General features: G+C 45.9%; 1 protein-coding gene across 2 annotated transcripts in view; it reads right to left on the reverse strand.

The window, feature by feature from the left end:
• Positions 1-23,664, reverse strand: part of bcar3 (BCAR3 adaptor protein, NSP family member) — a 90,473-nt gene that overhangs the window by 51,305 nt on the left and 15,504 nt on the right. Inside the window, exon 3 of one of the 2 annotated variants that reach the window (XM_076277975.1) lies at positions 14,795-14,909. In XM_076277975.1, coding sequence (XP_076134090.1) covers positions 14,795-14,909 — 115 coding nt within the window. Of the gene's footprint in view, positions 1-4,392; positions 4,559-14,794; positions 14,910-23,664 lie in introns of those variants that run through there. The other variant, XM_076277976.1, reaches the window with a different exon arrangement.

Consider the following 23,664-nt stretch of genomic DNA (forward strand, 5'->3'; position numbering starts at 1 on the left):
CATAAGTCTGAGTCATCTTGTTAACTTTTCACCTCCTCTTTAGGATCAAACACAAACATGAGGTGAGCAATCACCTCGTACATATTTGTGTGTGTGTGTGTGTGTGTGTGTGTGTGTGTGTGTGTGTGTGAGGTGAGCCATCTCCACTTCCATCACCACAGCCTCTCAGCTCCAACCCCTGATGGCGGCTGCATTCACCTGCGGCTCCCAGCATGCTTTGTGGTGGTGAGTCAGAGGCCCAGGGCCGGTGAGTGTGCCGCAGCGCTGGTGATACTCTACTCTAGTATAAGGGGCCAGTCAACACGCTGTGGCCAGAGAGAGACATCTGCTCGCTGTGAAGGAATGCAACGCAGGACATCCTCATTCATCAACGAACACACACAGACACACACACACACACAGACACACACACACACACACACACACACACACACACACACACACACACACACACACACACACACACACACACACACACACACACACACTGCCCTGCTCCATCCCACCCTGTGTCCTGCTGTGAGTCTTTCTGCATGTGTCAGGGGCTGGAGAGTTAATTCCCCACTCTCACGCTGATGCTGTCTCATGACATGAATATGCTAAATGCCCCATTCATTATCCCTGTTTATCCACACGGCCTTCACCGCCACCATGGGATTAATGGAGCCACAACAATAACATCTCTCTCTCCCCCTCTCTCTCTTTCCTTCCTACTCTCTCTCTCTCACTCTCTTTCTGGCTTTCACTCTCTTAACCCACTTCAGTCAAACATGAACACACCTACAACCCATCCAATCTCTCTCTCCCCCTCCTCCCTCTATCTCTACCTCTCTTTCTTTCCCTCTGTCCTCCTAAGCATTCTCTCACTCACTTTCCTGTCTTTCTCTCTCTCCTCTCCCCTCTCTATCCCTCTCTCCCTCCATCAGATGATCACATGCATACACACACCTACTGCTCACCCCCAGGTCATTCCGTCCTTCACACTGGCTCTCTGTTCATCGCTGACTGATGCTGATGCACACACACACACACACACACACACACACACACACACACACACACACTCAACTCTGTCACACTGTCTTTCACTCATCGCCCTCTTACCCCCCCCTACCTCTCTTTGCGTACTGTATGTGTGTGTGTGCATATACTGTATGTGTAGATGTGTTATTGCTCCAGCTGTCTACTGTTGACTGATATCATGCATCTTTCAGAATGTACACATACAGACACTCTCTCTCTCTCCATGTCTCTCTATCTCCCTCTCTATCTCTCTTTGTGTCTCAATCTCTCTCTGTTTCTCTCCCTCTCTCTTTCTCTCTCTCTCGCTCTCTCTCTCTCTGTGTCTCTCTCACACACACACACACACATTCAGAGAGAAAGAGAAACACATACTGTGATTGACAATGTTTTGCTGTTGCCGCACTCTCAGTTCAAAAGTGTATTATTATCCATAATTGTCCTGTATCTAGGGAACAAGAGTAGTACTATGCAATGCCTTTCATAATTACTGCAATACATACAGAGGGCAACAGCAAAGTCCATGTGGTCGTCAGAAGTGATCCCAAGAGAAGACTGGCCACTCTCATGAGTGTTGTAAAAGTAGAACAACAAAAGTGCCTGATTCTATTTGTGTGAGGTTAAGACACGCAAATTCCTCCTCAAAAATAGAGTGAACAAATGCACTTTCTCTAAAAGAATTTACTGGGGAAGAAAAGACCAAAGCACTTCACACACACACACACACACACACACACACACACACACACACACACACACACACACACACACACACAAACACACACACACACACACACCACCACCTCCACTCCTTCATGAGAACCTCGTGAATAATGTCAGTGCCCTTAATTAATTCAAACCTGCCCAGAGTGGACAAAAGCCCTTGGTTGTGCTGCGTTGTGTGCTGTGTGCTGGGTGCAGTGTGCTGTGCTATGTTGCTTTGCATTGCGTGGGCCACAAGAGCAGCACTCAGTGAAACCCAGGGCATCAGTCAACCCCCCACTCAGCTCAGACGGCTCCTATCACATTGCTGACAGTCCCTGACAATGGGAACTTTCTACGTGCCGAGCGAGGGCTGGGGGGTGGTGTTGGGTGGGGTGGAGGGGTTCAAAAGAGTCTTGAAGGCTAAAATAATGTCCCCTCTGCTGATGTCAACAGCTCTTACACAGGGGACATCTGGACTGTCATCCATCTCCACACCCCCTCTACTCTCTCTCTCTCTCTCTCTCTCTCTCACACACACACACACACACACACACACACACACACACACACACACACACACACACACACACACACACACACACTCACTCAGCTCAGCAGAAGAAAGGTACAACAGGTTTCTGTCCATTCTGTCCATGAGTCCTTCATGACACAAAGAGCTTATCACATGAAGAGATTTAGCCCTGATCATCACTAACTTCACTTATCAGCAAGTTCCTCTGCAGACATGAGTAACACAAAACACACATGATCTAAAGCCTGAACTGATATGGCCCTGGTGTGGCCCTGATGTGGCCCTGGTGTGGCCCTGATGTGGACGGGGTCTGTAGCTGTTGTCTGGGAGTGTTGAGGCTGAATGGCCTAAGACATTTTAAGTTGTTATCATGGGAGGAAGTGCAGAAATATCCTCGGAGCTGTGAACACACGCGTCCGCCCCAGCAGAGACCAGTGAACTGCCACACACACACACACATATCTCTGTCAGCTCACACACTATAATATCAGCCACAACGACATACTCTGAATGTACACACACGCACACACGCGCACACACGCACACACACGCACACACACACACACACACACACACACACACACACACACACAGTTATACACACATACATCAGTTCACACACTATAATATCAGACTAATGACACACTCTTTCTGTATATACACACACACACACAAACAAACACAAACACACATAGTTACACCCACACACACACACACACACACACACACACACAAACACATTTCTGTCAGCTCAAAAAAACTGAACCCAGAGCCAGCACATGAGAGGCAATGATATTTCTTGGCCAGTGAGGCGGACGGACACTGTGATTGGGGCGCTGGTGCCTGGGGACGACTAATGAACAGCGATGGGAAAAAATAAAGGGCCACAAACAGAGAGGATGGAGCTGGGAGAGAGAGAGGAAACCGGGGCTGCCCTTCCTCTGACTCCATATATTATGATAATCCCGCCCCGCCACACACACACACGTAAACACGTACTCACACGAGAACATACATACACAAACAAATGATATAAATATGCACAGCAGCACAAACATACAAATACACAGATACAATATACTCTCTTTCCCACAGACACACACACAGAGTAAACACACACACACGCATTCACTCACACACACACACACACACACACACACACACACACACACACACACACACACATAATTTGGAGAAGCAAACCCCTGGTCAGTCTATTCAGTCAACAGCTCCTTGAAAAAGAACAATGAGCCCAAATGTCACATGATGCAGGCTGCTCCATGCCTTTGTTGTTGGGGGAGAGGGAGGGAATGTGTGTGTGTGTGTGTGGGTGTGTGTGTGTGAGAGAGAGAGAGAGAGAGAGAGAGAGATAGAGAGAGAGACAGAGAGAGGAGAGAGATATCAGCAAATATATGAGCAAAGATGTAGCAGAGCGTCCTACCGGGAACTTTTTCTGGCTGATGTGCCAGCTTTGTGTGTGTGTGTGTGTGTGTGTGTGTGTGTGTGTGTGTGTGTGTGTGTGTGTGTGTGTGTGTGTGTGTGTGTGTCTGTCTGTCTGTGTGTGTTTGTGTGTGTGTGTGTGACATATTAATCACTGCGTTATTAAAGTCCTCAGCAGTGCCTGCTACTCTGTTCCACATGAGCACATTATAGACACAAACACACACACACACAGCTTCCGACATCTCACCCTTTTCAGCACTCAAGAGTTTGCCCAGAAATGATGCCAGTTTCCCAGCGCCCTCCTGCCACCAAACCAACCACTGAGACACCGAACTACCCCAACTACTAAACTACCTACACTACAGAGACAAGTGAAACACAGAGAGAGAGAGAGAGAGAGAGAGAGAGAGAGAGAGCGAGAGCGAGAAGGAGAGAGAGAGCTTGAGGAAAAGCCTAATCACAAGAGCTATTAGTTACAACAACAAATCCAAACAAGTTTGCGTGACCTTGTGAGTAAGCACAAGCAGTAACAGGTGTCTGTTTCTCAAGAAAAACTGTCTCCACTACTTGCACAGAAAAAGGGTTTGATTGCGCTGTCAAAAGATGCTGTGAGCTCCACTGTCAAACCAAGTTCCTCCAAAATAAAGTTGCTGTCCCCCCCACCCCACCCCACGTCCGGAATCCAATCTTACCTGCTGTCCTCCAAATGCCTGGTTCTGGTTCTGGTAGCTGGATCTCCAGAGTGGGTCAGTCTTGTACTCCTAAACTCTTCTCTCTCTCCGGTTCTCAGTCAAGAGTGACCACACACACATAGCGGTCCAGAGCAACACAGCCTTCACTCAGTCAGTCAGGCTACAACAACAGAAGTGGCATGTAGAAGCCTGCTCTCTCTCTCCCTCCCTCTCTCTCTCTCTCTCTCTTTGGCTTTGTGTCCTGCAGGACCCTCCCACAGTGAGCTCATCCACTCTTCCTCTCCTCAGGACTCTATCTGTTTCTCTTTCTCTTTCTTCTGCTCTCTCTCTCTCTCACACACACACACACACACACACACACACACACACTGTTGCCCTGGCCTCTCCATTTGGCATCCAGAGGGGTAGTGATTTACCACATTCAGGACACGCCCACTGCACTGGGCGGAACCTGAGGAGGGAGTGAGTAGTGTGATCCTTGACCCCCCACCTCCACACACACACACACACACACAACCCACCCCCCCAAAACTCTCCCCTCTCCATTCTCGGCCATGTTCACCACTGTTAGTACAGTTCTCCTGGAGGGAGCGTGAGAGAGATTCTCTGAACGGCCTCTGTTTTGTCCTTAAGTTTGGGAGCACTGTATCTGATGTCAAAACAACACGCCGCACAACACGGAGCAAATTAGTGAGAAACATGAGTGTGTTGTGTCTCACGCTGAGTGTTTGGTCTCAGATGGCGTCCTCTTGGGTTGCGCTTCACGGATACTCACGGATACTCTTACAGTCACTGTCTGTCTGTGAGCTGCAGTCTGGATGGCTCATGTGCATGCAGACACGAGAAGTTACGCCTAGAGTATTTACTGCTACATGAAAGACGAGAATCCAGACGCATTAGAATGTGTGTGTGTGTGTGTGTGTGTTTGCCCAAGTTCCAGCTATCTCCTGTTAGCAGAGACAAGCTCACTTTTCCCTGACTCTTTGTCCTGTTATCCCTCTTCATTGTCTTCTGATGGTAACAAACAACCCCAAGTGTGTGTGTGTGTGTGTGTGTGTGTGTGTGTGTTCCTTCCTGGCTAGTCCTTACAAGCAGGCACACACAGTAGTAAACTCCTTCAGTGAAAGGACCAGTAATGTTTGCCTAGGCTGTTTACCTCTATGCTACTGTAGGCTTTGCACACACACCCGCATGGTCGTCCACAGGCCTTGAAGGTGTCCTGCACACACCATGGTCGTCCACAGGCCTGAAAGGCGTCCCGCACACACCATGACACACTGGCTTCTGTTCCTATTGCCCTGAGCACATTCTCTTATGGATCTGAGCTTTCACGAGAGTCAAGCACTGACAAACTGTGCCTGCCCCAGAGAAACACAGGTTGACAGGTTGACATTGGTGACATAAGGAGTGTGTGTGTGTGTGTGTGCGTGTGTGTGTGCGCGCGCGTGTGTGTGTGTGCGTACCCGTACATGTGTGTGTTTCAATCTCTCGTTTCTCCTGCTGTGTCTGCTCAGTTTACAGGCCAGTCTGGTCCTGCGGAACCTGTCAGTCACTCGTGATGCAGCGTAGAATCCCCCCACCCACACACCCACACACCCATGCACACACACACGCACACACACACACACACACACACACACACACGCACGCGCGCACGCGCACGCACACACCCTAATCTAATGACCCCTGAGTGTCCCCAGGCACCTTAGCTCCTCACTGTGCCCCCAGGCCACCTGACCACCTGCACACCCCACACAGGGGCTGGGGAGCGTTGTAACACCCTTACCCCTCCCACCCACTCTCTCTCTCTCTCTCTCTCTTCCTTCATCCACTCTTCTCTAGCTTGTTTGACCCCTCTTCCAAAAAGCCACACATGGACCCTGTGGGCTGCAGATCTCTTTAAAATAGGCCGGGTTAAAGTGTGTGTGTGTGTGTGTGTGTGTGTGTGTGTGTGTGTGTGTGTGTGTGTGTGTGTGTGTGTGTGTGTGTGTGTGTGTGTGTGTGTGTGTGTGTGTGTGTGTGTGTGTTAAAGATTAAAGACAGTTAAAGTATCAGTGCCTGCCTCAGCCTCGGAGCAAGAGCCGGTTTTGGAACACCTCCCATAACCTCATCCGTTGGGAGGCCTTCTGGTGACGCTGTGCTACAAACTACTACTGTGCAATTCATCTGCTCTGAATATGAGTCAGAATTCTTACACTATAACTCATCTCCACACACCCTGATGGTAAAAAATGATTAAAACAACTGGAGCGCACAAACACTACCAAAAAGAAACCCTGTGTTCTATGATAGTTACGGGCCGATTGCGTTACAGAGTTCCTCAAGGAAGAACGGCTCGTATTTTTGTTCTGGGAAAGGAACGTGTGGCGTGTCTCTCTTCCGTCTCCGCTGCCAAGGTTGAGCGGAAGATCAGGACAGCTTATCAGTGTATAAAATGTAAACTGTTCTTTTTAATCGTCCTGGCTTAAAAAAAAACACCCCGACCCAACCCTTGGCATAGTTCACTTCAAACCAAAATCATGTGATGAGTTTCTAAGTTAACGGTTAAGAAATCTCTCTCTGACTTTATGCCAAGAGCACTGCCACAACAGTCTTACAGAAAGTCCAACAAATTCAAGAAAGCTCAAGAAACATATAAAAAGAAACCGTCAAAATTTAACCCAATCGGTGAAACACAAACAGCACACAGTGAACACACAGTGAGGTAAAGCACACACTAATCCCGGCGCAGTGAGCTGCCTGCTTCAACGGCGGCGCTCGGGGAGCAGTGAGGGGTTAGGTGCCTTGCTCAAGGGCACTTCAGCCACGGCCCACTGGTCGGGGCTCGAACCGGCAACCCTCCAGTTACAAGTCTAGAGTGCTAACCAGTGGGCCACTGTGTATGTTCTTAATATTTACCATGGGCGTAGGTTTAGGGTGGGATGCTAGGGACTAGTTCTAATCAGTATTTTGAGATGACAAAAATGTCCCCACCAATATTTTAGCGAACTCCTTTGTGCTTTTCCGACGGCCAGGGCGACAGTAAAAGAAACACTGTCAATACATAACCCTAAAAGGCCAGTGTGAAAGATTTGTAATATTCCCTTTGCCCTTCAGCATGCATATTTGCCCCTTTTGGTGCTTTGTAGATCAGCTATGCCACCAAAGAAGAAAAGGAACATCCAAAGCTTTTTCATTATGCAGAGTCTAATAGGCAAAGTAACTAGCCATAAAAACTGGCAACTGGTGACCAGGCTTTCAAATGCGGATTTTACTGTGGAAAATAGCATTAACTGTTAGGATATTACCCAGGATATTGTCACAGCTAAACCTAGCTTCTGTAATCGTTCAACCAAGGTTAGGAGTCATGTTGAATACGGGTGTGCTGCAGGACAGTCGCATAAAGCACAGAATAAAAGTTATCATGTCATTGACTGTTGGGCTACCAATCTTGCAGTCGCAATAAACAATGGATCCGAGACATTTTCCTGTTCCTATTCTGTTTATGTAGGCTAATGTATTTGTGAATGTAGCCTGCACAATGCAAAGAAATAAAACATAAACTATGGTACATTTCCATACTCATAGAAATGAACATCACGAGACACTTATCTCATCTATGATCTCATCCCAGAAAGATTTTCTTTGACTTTGACTTGTTTATTTGAACATTCATTTTATCTAATGACATAGCAAACATAATGAATTGAATCTACATATGCACTATGCAAAACTATTTTCCACTTGCCTAAAACCGTGAGACTGAATTGCGTTACGTTCCTCTTAAAGTGACAGGCACTCAATTAGACTTACAGACCACAAATGTGATGATATTAAAGAAAAGTTATCATTTAAATATCAATATGATGTATTCAAATTACTAAATATGTTTAGCTATTAGTAATAACAGTAAAAAGTTCATATGAATTCCAAAATATGAAAACCTATGACAACCATCACTTTCTGTGTGTGTGTTGAGGGTCAATCAAATTCTATGATTGCCACTGATGTAAATGATCACATAATATTCAATATTACTGATGGCGTCAAGGTGGTGGGGGCGCCCAAACCAAATTTTTTTTTTTAAAAATCGCAAAAGGACGACAAAAGTATCGTAATCAAGATTTTTCACTTGCTATTGGTATTGAAACAATAATGTTGATATTGTGACAACAGGAGTTGGGGATGTGTCCTCACCAAAGCTGAGACCAAACCAACGCCCTTGATATTTACCTGTCATGTTATGCTATAAGAGAGGATGGCGGTTGCTTAGCATACGAGCTATGTGGGCTGTACTGTAATTCATGGAAATTCCAGCACTCAGGCTGCCATTGACAGCTGGGCTATCTTTGGATCTCCAGCTCACAAGTTCACCATGTGGAATCTTCTCACCATGGAAACTCATGTTCTCCGTCGGGGACAAACGACGGACAGTGTATCGGCAGGTCTCACTGACATGCGGCCAACTAGTCATCTAGCCTCTCACGTTACTAAGAGCCTGTCAGCGAGGGGATGTCCGCACACTGGAAGAGGAACAAGGAAGGGCTGAGCAAGAGTCCACAAAGAGTGAGTGGCACAGGCAGAACGTTAAAGTTTGACTAATACCTGGAGCGACTGAAAATAAAGAAGTTACCAAAAGGAATGAATGGACAAATAAAGAAAGAAAGAAATGTGTTAACAAATGTTTATTATCTATTATTATATTATATTATATTACTTATGTTTATTACATTATATATAATATTATACACATTATAAATAAACATTTTATTTGAAAAGTGTACTGTACAAAACATTCCCTGAGTTCAATACATGAAAAAATGCTTAGAAAAAAATGAATAGAATCTAATCATTTATTTTTAAACAATAAGTCTGTGCTGCTCTATGGGGGCCAGGGTGAGGGTTGAGGCTGTGAAAGGTGCCCTGGCAGAGCAGTACACTGCAGACGGGTAAACTCAGGTGCTGCTGCCCCTGCGTCTGTTTATGCACAGAGCCTGGGGTCTGCCTTTGGCCAAGAGCGTGAGATTATCATACCAACGTGTCTTAGTGGCAATGATGACACACAAATAGCAGCGTCTGGCCTAATGAAGGTCCATGATGTGGTTGTATTTTGCTAAGCATTGACAGCCTTACACTATATTTGGCTGAGGTGAAGGTTTTAGAAGTCAGCTGTGTTTCTGTTGGAGAGAAAGTGTTTTCAACTGTGGCTGAAGCTGCCAAGAGGAATTGTTTGTGTGTGTCTGCTTCTGCTTGCATGTGTCTGTATGTGTTTATGTGTAGGTGTTTATGCCTGTGTGTGTGTGTGTGTGTGTGTGTGTGTGTGTGTGTGTGTGTGTATGTGTGTGTGTGTGTGTGCGTGTGCGTGTGCGTGTGCGTGTGTGTGTGTGTGTGTGTGTGTGTGTGTGCGTGTGTGCGCATTTGTGTGTTTGTGTTGTTGTTTGTATTTGTGGTATAAAGGAGAGAAACTTGGTCTGGAGGGGACCGTGTCCAGCCACTGCCTTCGGACCTTTCCACTGCCCCACCCCATGTGACTCCTCACAGAGGAAACTCTAGGCTGCTCTCAGCTGCCTGACACTTCAGTTCAACAACCGCCTCACAGACGATCATTGGAGGCCGTGCGTCTACTTCCCACGGAAGTCTTCTCCCTCAGCCAAACCACACTGGATCTCACTCCCATCTATAGAAGGACTCGGCTCTGTCATAAAATCCCAATCGAGAATCCTTCTGTGGTCTAACAATAGTGAACTTGCACATTAAACATTTTAAAACCAGTTAACCTCAGCCCATCTGTTTGATTTATTAGCCCTGTTGAATCTCCTGTCATATAAAACTTCCTTTACTGACGGGCTGGGGTTCAGCCAAGCATGAATAATGTAATTAGGATAAGCCCTGTATCGCGCGCATTGTGTGCAAACAGTGCAACCAGTGCTGTCAGTGAGATGCACTTGTCCCGTGTGGGTGGATTCCAAACCGTCCCACTCAGGCATACAAATCCACAATCTGTAGTAATAGGAGGGAAGGCACCATGCCAACCACCCATTTAATGGTATGCTGCTGCAGGCCCGCGGAAAACCAGTAGTTTGGCTGCCACATTTAGCTCAGCCATAGGGTGTCTGTCTAAATATGTGGGCTTGCATTTTTGGCTAAAAGCTATTGGCAGTGGCTTACGAGACACACACACACACATGCAAGCATGTACGCACGCACGCACGCACAACACTTAACATACTGACTTTGTTTACACTAATACACTTTTATGTTGTAATTGAGCCTGTTTATCATTTGCGAGTTGTGTTTATAAACATGAATAAATATTTGCATCATTGCTGCAGATGTATCGTCTTATTTCAAACAAGGGGAAACAGGGTCAGAACAGAATTTTCACCTTAGAAACGTATGAGTTAGTGTCTTATGGTAGGACATTCATGTTATTTAAACAACACTAGAGACAAAACCTAGACCACTGATCTTAGATCTTATGCCCATCTGTCTCTCTCTTTCTCTCTCTCTGTGTGTGTGTGTGTGTGTGTGTGTGTGTGTGACATTAGCATTTTACACTCAGGAAGTGGCGAAAGGTGACAGCCTCCAGCAGTTAGTATAAGCTCTCCCAGGTGTGAAGGAGAAGATTAGCTATCAGTGCCCACTGATTCCATAAACATCCCACCGCTCCAAATAACAATACACAACCCTGAGGAGAACTCCAGCCTATTCATCTTCTATTCACCTAAGAGGAAATGAAGAGCACTTATCAAGTAGGCCTACACTGAGCAGCATTCAACAAGTAGTAGGCCCTTGCCCTGGCTGTAGAGTAGTATAGTTCTGTTGTATTGGCTATTGGCTTGCTGTAAAAATATATTTTCTGCTGTTGGTCTGTCTAAATAGGTAAAGGGGCTGTCTTAAGATACTGCATGATTTATTATTACATTATGAGAGGGAGCTCCCCCTGAACTACAATTTTTTGTAAAGATTAGATCTTTAGCAAAGATTGGCAAAGATCTTTCTTATGTGTCTGTTATCTATCTGTTGAGGATATTTGTTTTGCAACTGGTATGTGTTATACTCAAACGGTGCATTCACAGAGCATAAAAATAGCTAACAGAGAGATGATGCAGTACTACACAGCTAGCAGAGAAATGCTGCAGCGCTACATAGTTAGCTGAGAGACACTGCAGCAATATATAGCTAGTTGAGAGATGCTCCAGTGCTATATAGCTAGCATAGAGATGCTACAGCGCTATATAGCTAGCATAGAGATGCTACAGCGCTATATAGCTAGCATAGAGATGCTGCTGCTGCAGAGTCAAACCAGCGAAACAAGCAGCAGCCTGCCTGCAATCCATCCCAGCGCTTAGCCTACACAGCTTTAAGACTTAATTACATATGGTGGGCTGTAGCCTCAGGGGGAGGTGGCCGTCCGTATACACAGACACACACACACACAGGGGTAGAGGGCCCATGTCAGAGTCAAGAAACCTATAATCACCAGATGGACCTCCACGTGTCAACCCCTCTTCACACACATACACACACACACACACACACACACACACACACACACACACACACACACACACACACACACTAAGGACACTCTCACATGCGCATCCAGGCTCACATATGCACACACACACTAACACACACACAGAAACACAGACACACATACACACACACACACAGGGGGGAGGGCCATCATGTCCCGTGTGGAGAGATCATCATCATGACCCGTGGCAGAGTCAAGAAACCTATAATCACCAGGTGGACCTCCATTTGTCAACACCTTTCCACACACATACACACCCAAGCACATACACACACACACACACACACACACACACACAGATACACACACACACACACAAACACAGACGTAGAGTTAGAGTGGAGCAGCAAGCCTACAGATTTGGGTTGATGGTGGGAGAGGAGGAGAGGGGAGAGAAGTGTGTGTGAGTGTGTGTGGTACAAGAGTAAGCAAGTCCGTGCATGACACAGTCTCTGTGTTTTCTGTGTTTACAGTAAATGAGTGAGTGTGCTCCTGTGTTCCGTCACTGTTGTTCCAAGCAGTCTGATGTGGACGATGATAGGTCCCTTCTTATCACACTAATCCCTAAACGCTACCGAGGGATGTTATCTCCCCTTCATGACTTGCAGCTGAGCTCCTGGTAAGGATGTGCTACAGTATTTCAGCAGCTTGTTCAGGAGAACACCTTGTGAAACAGCTGTCCTATGTTTTCTCTCATCTCCATTTGAAAAAAAAAAGGCAAAAACAAAACACAACACTTGTCAATGTGACAATGTAGATTTACAGCTCTGAAGGTGAGGGGATAGAACTTACTCTAAACCAGAATGTGAGCTAGTGCCAACAGTCTAGCACACAGAATAGTGCCATTCACTGACCTGCAAAGGACAGAAAGTACTTAGCCCCAGAGCAGAAAGAAAAACTACTACAATATCCCTGATAGAAAACTTCTCTATCACTGATAGCATGTGCGTTCAGGTTCATTCCTGATCTGGGAAAACAGATCCATTCATCCTGCTATCAGCGGAAGCTCCTGTCTATGTAGCTACTACCATACTGTCCTCATTCAACACCACCAAGCACGCTTGACCCAAAACGATAACCACGAGTGGCAGAACAATGTTTCAGCCAGAGGTTAGCTCATTTCTGACAGCCTGGTCAGTCACAGTCCTCCACACACTGACAAACTAGTAAATACACCATAATCCAGAGTGAGAGGCCCATTTCTCAACACACAGGACCTTCCAGTGACAGACTATCCTGCAATACACCAGTAGGAAACTGACTGATCTGTTCCTAAAAACACACCAGCAGACTGTGCTCTGTGGTCAGAGAGGAGGAGATAAACCACATAAGAGCCAGAGACTTGCTCATCTCAAACTCAGCTCCAGACACTTACAAAACAACATCATCATACAAAACAACATCATACTCCAGTGTTAGAAAACTCTTTCTGTGAGAAAACAAAACACCTTTTATTTGCAGGCTGTCCTGCAAGGAAACAGACTGGTTCACAAGGGATAAACTGACCTGCTCCTAAAAAACACACCCTAGTGACTGTGGCCCCATGGTCAGTCAGGAGGGTTATGCAAAAGCCAGAAGTCTGATCATCTCTGGCAACATGCTCAACCACAGTCCACCACACACTTACAAAACAACTGCATCACCACACTCTAGTGTCACATAGCTGTCTCTCACCCCTCAACACCTTCCACATCTGCAGGCGGTTATGCACCCACACCCATGCACTTCCATGTGCTCACCTCCCATAGTAATGACAGGGTTACTGTGTGGGCATAGTGAAACGTGTTTGTGTTGCTCCCACACACACACACACACACATCCTTGTGTTCCTCATTCATAGCTGTAACACATTTTACTACATTGAGAAATGTTGAGCCCTATTCCCTGTTTGACACGTAGCACTGCTCTATTTCACTACAGTGATGAATACATTATACATTTACATGTATTCATTTAGCTGATACTGTTATCCAAACCCACTTACAAGAGAGGAATAACATCCAAGACACACTGCAATAAGAGGCTTAGAGTGACAATACATTTTCAAGGCACCTACAGCACTTTGCAGTGAAAGGGGAACCTCACTAAGCCCCACCTTACATGCACATACAAGATAACCAGAGTATGAGTGATTGCTGCTATGCACCGAGACCCCTCAGCTGTGCCAGATACCCCACACAAACAGGCCATCGCAGGGGCAGCATGACCAGGCCAGATGGGAGACGGCCTGCAGCCCAGACGGCCCTAATGAGACCGATAAGGGACATGGTGTTTTCTCAGCCCTGTGATTCTTGGAGGGAAACAGCAGATATATTTCTTTTCTCTCTCACACACACCGGATAGCCCTCCCTGCGGTGTGTGTGTTTTTTTTGTAATACGAGCAGCAGCTTTCTCATTCCCCCCTCCCCCCTCTCTCTCATCTCTCATGCCAGACGATGCCAGACAATTAGTCAATGTGCCAATCAACAGAGGTTTTCTGAGTGGATGCATCCCCTCCATTCATAGTGTTACTGTGTTTGTTTCTCTTCTCCCCAACTGTCATTCACAATTCTCCTCATGTGCCCAAGAACCAACTGCAAGGCAGCACACCAACAGCCGACATGGAAACTGTTGGAGGTGAAACCTGCGACACCAAAACATAGTTTGGTCAGTGCTTCTGAACAGACGGTAGGGAGCAACTACTTGCACTCAGTGTCCTTTCAGGTCAGTGGATTTGTATATTTTCAGCCTCTCCAAAGCAACACGGACTCGCAACAGCCGGCTGGGAAATCAAACCTAGGTTAACTGATTGGCCAGTCGAGCGATTATCAGGTGGTGACACCACTGCTGTTCCACAACATACCCAATCACAGGACCGTGTTTGTGAGCAGGGCGGGCACTGACCTCTTCTTCTCTCTCTCTCCTGCAGCAGCTGGATGCTGGACAGAATGTGGATGCGGTGGACGTGGTTATGGACACCCAACTCCAGCAGGTCCAGCTCTGTCAGGTGCAGCAAGTCCTGAAAGAGAGACAGAGAGAGAAGAGAGGGGGAGAGAGAGGGGGGGGGTAGAAGGAAAGAGGGACGGAGAGACAGAGAGAGAGGGAAAGAGAAAGAAGTAAGACAAATGATCTCATATCACAAACCTCTTTTGACTGAAAGATATATATTTATTCATTCAGACATCAGACAGAAAGGGACAACCGTTTTGCATTTCATTATTAGATGTGCTCTCGAGGAGTCAACCCAGTGACATTGGAGTTGTTGTCCTATCTCTGCATAGTAATACACTGCCTTTCCATATCTGTGCCAGACCAGGGCCACATACCCACCCCACCCACACCACATCCACACCCCACACCACATCCCCACTCCACCCATATCAGATCTATTCCCCAGGTAGCCAGCTGGTGCGATAGCTGCACAGTATGTACGTTAAGTAAACCTCCGTCCCAACACCCTAACAGATGTGCTAGTAAGAGATGCTAGCACCCATGAGTTTTAGCTGACTTGCTAGCACGCTCACCTCCCAATCCGGAGGTGCTGCTATCATGGGTTTGAGTCCAGGCAGATGCAGGACTGAACCATGCCATGGGGTCAAGCACTATGCAGGCTACAATGAGAGTGGCGGCGCAGAGAGGAGGCATGCTGTACCGTAGCAGTATGTGTGCTTTCTGTGATTCCAGAAAAAATGACCCTACCTGAAGTTGTTCAAACTTTTCTCTACGATCCTCTCCAAAATATGTATTCTACTCACCATTGATTTATCATATGTGTAGGCCTATACATAGAGGAAGTGCAATATATTTACGAACTTATTTACTGTGTTTTATTTATTGATTTATTAATGTGTTTCTGTTGTATTTTAATGTAGCGTTGTGTCTTAATGCCTCTCGAGGACAATAAGGTTAAAGTCATTAAAGTCTAAAGTTTCAATAGGCATCACAGATCTGTGCCAGACTAGGGCCACATCAGAGTAAGATCAGAGCCATACTGGGACCAGTTCAACTCCCGGGTCAGCTGCTATTCAGCGCAGACCGGCAGAAGGAAGCAGAGAGGAGACTCGCTGCTTACGCCTCCGTCTGACGGGCACCACTGGTGCATTCTACCTGACCAGTTCTCTCTAAGTAAAGCACTCACGCACGCACGCCCCTGGTCTCCACCCGCTTCCCAAAAGGAAGGGGCACACTGTCTGTAATTACCCGCCGACCGACCGCACTTCAAACCCCGGCTCTCTCCCACCAGGCTTCCTAAACAATACATTCTTGGTGTCGAACAAAAACACCACTTTGTTTCTCTGTCGCGTTCCAATGCTCATTGTTTCTCCATGAGACAAAACAGCTAAATTGTAGGTCGTGGGCTATTTTCTGCTGTCCGACACTCCGAACTCGCATGCCTCTGAGATTGTGACCGAAGAAAAACACACTTACTCACTGCAGAGAGGGAGTGCTTTAAAAGCTCTACTCCATCACAACATGCTGAACACTGTGTTCAATTACAGTAAGATATATGGCTTCTACATTGTGAGTAAAAGCAGTGGGGTTGTCTGATATGATGAAACTTCACTTTGGTAATTGTATGTTTTTTCATTTCAAGACATGATTTTTGTAGTGTGATTTTAAGTTAAGCAAACCTCACATAATAGCCATGTAGGCTACTGATAACAATTCATACCAAACGTCCGTTCTCATGAGCATGTGTGACTGCTTAGAGGGGGCTTCAGTGTGTGTGTGTGTATTGCTGTCATTGCTGGTGTTTGGAGAGGTGACTTCAGTGTCTGTGTGTGTGTGTGTGTGTGTGTGTGTGTGTGTTGTGTGTGTTGTTGTTGCTGGTGTTGTAAGAGGGGACTTGTGTGCCTGTTGTTGTCGTTGGAGGAGTTATGAGAGAGGACAGCACTATGTGTGTGTGTGTGTGTGTGTGTGTGTGTGTGTGTATGTGTGTATGTGTGTATGTGTGTGTATGTGTGAGTGTGTGTGTGTGTGTGTTCCGCTGCTGTTATGAGAGCGGGCTGAAGAGCAGTGAGGTGCACGCGGGTTGTTTTAAAGACTCCAGAGCCAGAGGGCCATGCTGCATTAAGCGCTTTGTCTGTCTTATCTCCACACTCTGCTCTCTCAGCCCGCTGCATCACACACGGGATCTCTCTCATCACCACAACATTCTCTCTCTTTGTCTCCAAACCCTGTGTCACTGAGGGAGGGGGCGGTTGTTATGGGGGTGGGGGGGTTGGTGAGTGTGCGTGTGTGAGGAGAGGGGAGTGCGTGTGTGAGGAGAGGGGGACTCTCTCTCTCTCTCTCCCTTTCTTACTTGTTCTGTTACTGTCTCTTTCACCCTCTTTTCCTCAATCTACCTCTCTCTCTCTCTCTCTCTCTCTCTCTCTCTCTCTCTCTCTCTTTCTCAACCCTCTGTGTCCCTCTGTCTGGCAGGGGTGGAGGAACCCTATTGGTGCTTATGGCCGTGTCCACCAGAGAATGACCTGCCACGGTGAAAAGAGCCCCCATCTTCAGCGACCCTGAATGGCTCCTCTAGAATCAAACGCTATGCTGCTATCAGCACCATCCTACTGGTTACTAGTGGTTCTCTCTGTTCACATTCACACGTGTGGGAGCAGCAGGATGGGGTTGCTGTTTGGTCTGACCGTCTGACGCACTGACTGTCAGGTGATAATGTTAGATGATCTAATTTCTGTTGCGGCTATAAGTGGCTTGAAGTCGACCTGCATAAGCATGTAGGTCTGTGTAACAGAAAGAGCCCTAAGGGTGAGGTGGTGGTGGTGTTGGTGGTGGTGGTTGGGGGGTGGGGGGGGGGTTGCTTCGTCTTCAAAAAGATGATGCATGCAAGCCCTATTACTACGCCCTTATTACAGAGATTTCTTATCGGGCAAAGGCTGAGGCAGCCGTGCATCCACCCGCATCCCTCCCACCAGTCTGTCACGCATTGGAGCGAGGACCCCCCGTCTCCGCGAGACGCCCACTGAGAATTAATACCACTGTGACACACAACGCCTGGGCAAAACCCCACATCCTATCATATCAAATCAGCAGTCTCCTCCACTTTCACAACTTGCCTGTAATGTTTTCAAGAACGACAACAACTTTTTAATCTATTGGGAACAGTTTACTTCGTTAAGTAATTGCTCACACTGCCAGTACCTGCAAGCGTGCACATACACACACACACACACACACACACACAAACACACACAGGTGGGGGGTTGTGGGGGTCGACATTTCATCAGGAAACCCATTATTTCGCCCCCATGATTGCTGCAGTAATGGGCCAGTAATGGCTGTTTCATTAGCTTGCCGTACCTCCTCCAGGCAGAGAGAAAACTACAGCCTGCTGATGTGATTAGCGGAGAGGAACGAGTGAAATCACTTAGCTCTTGGGCCGCCAGCAGAATACAGCTAGCCTCTCCTGCAAGGCCAGTGAGCTTGTGAGGTTCTCCTTGGCCTGTGAAACAGTGTGCGTGGGCCACTGCCTGATAAGGAAGGGAATGCTGATGTCTCCATAACAGCCAGTAACCCTCTGAGGCTCAGGCTGTGCCACCTGCATAGTAACATGCTGATGGAGAACAGTTAGACCTGTTATTGGAGGCGCAGTTTGGGTGGAATGCATCTGTCATTAGGGTTCATACTGTATACGTGATACTCACGGGACAGGTGAGTTTCACAGTAAACAGGTGACCGCTGTGGACACAGGCCAATGAAGAAAGAGATCAGGTCTAGATCAGGTTTAGATCAGATTAAGATCAGGTCTAGATCAGGTCTAGATCAGGTTTAGATCAGTTGAAGATCAGGTCTAGTTGTTGACTACTTCCATAGTTGGTTGAAAGGCACAGTTGCCTTTGCAGGCTTATGGTCTCAGTGCAGGCGAATCTTGGAAATAAGAAAACAACTGGTGATGTTGAAATGGAAGGCTCATTTGTTTTGAGGTGGAAGGAGAAAAGGAAGGCAGGCATATTTGAGGAGGAGAGAGAGAGAGTTTGAGTGTTTTGGAAAGTAAAGAAGGAAGCTGGAGTATTTACGCTCATATTTTGGCCGGCCAGACAGCATACCTTCCCACTACACAAACACGCAGCGTGACTCAGAAACAGCATGAGTGGAGGATGCAGGCTTGCCTCAGGCAAGTTTCCCTCATGAACCAACCCAGTAAGGCTCAAATCGAGAAAACTATTTCATTTTCACCAATCTTCATATAGTCCGTTATGGGCTTTATGGGCATGTCTTTAGGTCCCATGGTCACCTTTAATTCCATGATGGAAAATAAGACCTCCGGTCACTCATATTTTGTGTCTAATTGTGTGTGGGAGAGGATTTTATGGCGATAACACACAGCACACACAGCATCTAAATCTGATCCTTGCACTCTTACAACACACTAAAACGAATGTGTTGGAAACTACACAAACTAAGTTGTCCCTATCTGGACACAGAGATGTGCTAAAAACAAAGTTGTGTTGTTTTCAATGCAAGTTGTGTTATTTTCAGCACATACTGTGTAACGAATAACAAAAGCAATGTGTTGGAAACAACACAAACTGTGTTGTCCCTATCTGGACAGTGAGATGTGTTAAAAAAAACACAAGTTGTGTTGTTTTCAACACATTCGTTTTAAGAGTGTATGTGCGCTCCAAGCCATGGGCAGTGATGGGGAGGAGGTGATCTCCATGAACCTGAGGGTCAGTGTGCTGATCCATGGCTCAACACCAGGGCCATCCTCCCTTTCGTCACAGAGGGGCCCAGCAGAGAGTGTGTGTGCTAAGTGGGGTAATAAATCTGCTGTTCGGAGGCCGAATAATGCAATACTAATGTATCTTAGTGAGAAATGGAGGGGCCTGTCTGGGGCAAATGGAATAGGAAGGAAGGGGAGAGAGAGAAAGAGAGAGAGGAATGAAGAAAGCAAGAGTGAGGGGAAGAGATAAAAGAGAGAGAGAGAAAGGGATAGTTTTGACAGCAGCAGAGGGAGAAAAAGAATGGGAGACAGAAAGAACTGTAGAAAAGGGAAAGAAGCAAGAGGGAAAGAAATAGGTCTAGAGAAAGAGAGCGGGAGAGAGAGAGTGAGTGAGGAGAGATAGGGTTAGTGAAGAGAGGGAGAGAGAGAGAGTGAGTGAGGAGAGAGAGGGTTAGTGAAGAGAGGGAGAGAGAGAGAGTGAGTGAGGAGAGATAGGGTTAGTGAAGAGAGGGAGAGAGAGAGTGAGTGAGGAGAGATAGGGTTAGTGAAGAGAGGGAGAGAGAGAGAGAGTGAGGAGAGATAAGGTTAGTGAAGAGAGGAAGAGAGAGAGTGAGTGAGGAGAGATAGGGTTAGTGAAGAGAGGAAGAGAGAGAGTGAGTGAGGAGAGATAGGGTTAGTGAAGAGAGGGAGAGAGAGAGAGAGTGAGGAGAGATAGGGTTAGTGAAGAGAGGGAGAGAGAGAGAGTGAGTGAGGAGAGATAGGGTTAGTGAAGAGAGGGAGAGAGAGAGAGAGTGAGTGAGGAGAGATAGGGTTAGTGAAGAGAGGGAGAGAGAGTGAGTGAGGAGAGATAGGGTAAGTGAAGAGAATTGAATTTATAAAAACCTTTATTTACAACTAACTAAAAGACATACAAAGTCACAGTCATCTCAAAGATGAATGATTAAAATGTAAATAAATAGAAGACACATCTAGTTATGTATGTTAAACAGCAGGCACAGGAACATCTAACAAAGTATTAAATTGCACTTTATCCTCTACAACCATACACAGAGCATTTTCCTGACACCATATACTCTCAAAGGTTTCAAGATCACTCATTTCCTTGTAAAAACCAAAATCAATTAAAATCCTTGATCTCACCAAGATTGCAAATACCATCAAAAGATCAAATCTTGAGTTATGCTCAACCTTATTCCTCCTGCTAACATATATAGACATCTTAGCCTGTCCAATTATAAAGTTCAGCAATTGACATTTGTGCCTTCGCTTCTGTACATATTTAAAACCAAAAATAAAAGTTTCCATTGAAAAAATTTCATTAAGGTAAGTGAACAGTTTCCGTAAAATGGAAAATAAAGGCATCAAGCGTGTGCATTGCATAAAAGCGTGAAAAACAGTTTCCCTGTCATTGCAAAACGGGCACTCATGCCTCACATCAGAATTCAAAACACAAACAAAAGAATTTACAGCAACTGCACCATATAAGATCCTCCATTGTAAATCCCCCACCTTTTTAATTAATGGTGACTTGTAAAAGGATCTCCAGTGTGGTTTGACATCCTGTTCTACATGTAGAACAGCACGCCAAGGTGTGTCAACTCTAGACTCCAAACACCTCCTATTTAGAGATTTTACACAAAGATTGTAAAGTGCCTTTCCAGAGGCGCGATTTGGACCCAGAAAAACAAAATCTTCAACCTTCAAAAAGACATTACAAAATTCAGAGGACACACTAAAACATGGAACAGGATCACATTCATTTGGCATAACTAAACCCCTGGCATACTGATCCAACATTGCTAGACTAGCATCTGTGAAGCGGGACCGCAATTCCAAGAGGAATTTGTTAACTACACGGATGGATCTCATTTTCATGTGTTCTGCCACTCCTTCAGCATTCTCAAAACCTGGCCCAGCTAAAGGCAGGAGGTCCCTCAAAGTGATGACCCGCGCTTTGCAAAACATCCCACTAAAAGCAGGAAAATGCTTCTCGTGCATAAGATCCAAACATGAACCATATATCAATGGCTCTTGCAAAAGCCAAAAGAGAGAGCTTGTATTCTGAGGTCTCCATACTTTCAAAAGACTCCATACTTTAAACGTATTGCGATAAAACACAGGGAGCTTGTTTAAGTTCATTAAGGCAGGATTCATCCAGAAGAGGGTCCTATCCAGACCCAAGCCTTCAAAAGTTCTTAGGATGGCACAAGCCACAGCCTTCCAACTGGAATTTACAGGTCCATCCAAAAGTCTCTGTATGAACTGAAGACGAAAGGCTGCTGCCCTACTCTGCAGGTGGACCAATCCTTGTCCACCCTCATCCTTGGATAAAAAAAGCACGCCTTGTTGGACCCAGTGTAGACCATCCCAAAAGAAATCAACCAGAATAGATTGTATTTTAGATAAAACATGTGCTGGAGGGTCTATACATGCAAGTCTGTGCCAAAGGGATGAAGCCACCAGGTTGTTAATTATTAGAACACGGCCCCTATAGGACAATTTTTTAATTAAAAAACTCCACTTGCCAAGACGCCCCTTAACCTTCTCAACAATCCCCTCAAAATTCCTTAGAACAAAGTTATCGTCTCCAAGAAACACACCCAAATATTTAAACCCGTCCCTAGACCAGGTTAACCCACCTGGGAGGCACGGTGTGCCATCAGGCCATTTTCCAGCCAACAGGGCCACACTTTTTCCCCAATTAACTCTGGCAGATGATAAAAGATTAAAATCAGTAAAAACCTTCAACATGGTGTCCACATCCCTTTGGCTTTCAATCAGAATAGCTACATCATCTGCATAAGCTGATAGCTTCAAAGAGATGTTACACTCAGGCAGAGTTACACCCTTTAGTTTGGCTCTTAACTGTACTAACAGGGGCTCAAAAGCTAAGGAGTATAGCATTCCAGAGAGGGGGCATCCTTGTCTAATTCCCCTAAAAACCTTGAAAGGAGCACACAAGTCACCATTAATTTTCAGAATACTTTCATTGTCACAGTATAGAGCTCTAATTTTCTTTATAAAAACAGGATTAAAGCCAAAAGCAGTCAAGACGCTCCATAAATAATTATGTTCAACTCTATCAAACGCTTTTTCCTGATCAACAGAAATTAGGCCAAAGTCCAAATGTAAAAGTTTACCAATTTCCAAAGCGTCTCTAATAAAAGAAATATTGTCATACATAAGCCTGCCCGGCACACAGTAGGTCTGGTCAGGTGCAATGACTTCCCCTAAAACTTCACTGAGTCTATTAGCAAGAACCTTAGAGAGCAGCCGATATTCCGCACATAGAACAGACACGGGTCTCCATGACCTGATATCCTTCAAATCTCCCTTCTTCGGTAACAGAGTAAGAACTGCTCTGCGACAACTGAGTGGCAGCTGCCCCTTGGCCAAGCTGTTCCTCAAAACGACCAGTAGGTCTGCGCCTACTTCTGTCCAGAAAGACTTATAAAAGTCAACCGGCAGACCATCGATCCCCGGTGCCTTGCCACACTCCATACCATGGAGGGCCTTTTCCAACTCGTCCAGGGTAATCACCCTTCCAAGGTCGCAATTAGCTTCTCTAGATACCTTAGGAAGATTCGTCAAAAAAGGACTGTCAAGGGCCTGTTCATAGGAGATTTCACTCCTATACAAAACCTTGTAGAAATCAACTGCTCTCTTACGAATTTGTTTATCGTCAGATAAGAGGGCTCCAGTTTCTGAAACCAAAGCATGTATAAGCCGTTTTTGGCCATTTTTCTTTTCCAGATTAAAAAAGAATTTGGAAGGTGCATCCATTAATTCTGCACACTGGAAGCGAGACCTGACCAGAGCTCCTTGTGCTTTAATGCCCAGCAAGTTGGCCAAACAATTCTTTTTTGTTTTCAAATTCTCCATATATGACTGATTACCTGTACTTTCAGCTAAAACTTGGAGCTCCAGTATCTCATTTTCCAACAATTTCATGCGTTGAGCTATATCTCTCGTGACACAGGAAGTATACTGCTGACACAACTGTTTTATCTGGGCCTTTCCAAAATCCCACCACTGTTGCACAGACTGAAAAGACTGCTTTGTGGATCTAAAATCATTCCAGAAAAACTTAAAAACATCCCTAAAA

This window comes from Alosa pseudoharengus, unplaced genomic scaffold (assembly GCF_046254945.1).
Source record: "Alosa pseudoharengus isolate Yale_2024_CS ecotype anadromous, Long Island Sound unplaced genomic scaffold, YU_APseudo_1.1 YU_APseudo_1.1_scf_11, whole genome shotgun sequence".
Taxonomy (NCBI): Eukaryota; Metazoa; Chordata; class Actinopteri; order Clupeiformes; family Clupeidae; genus Alosa; species Alosa pseudoharengus.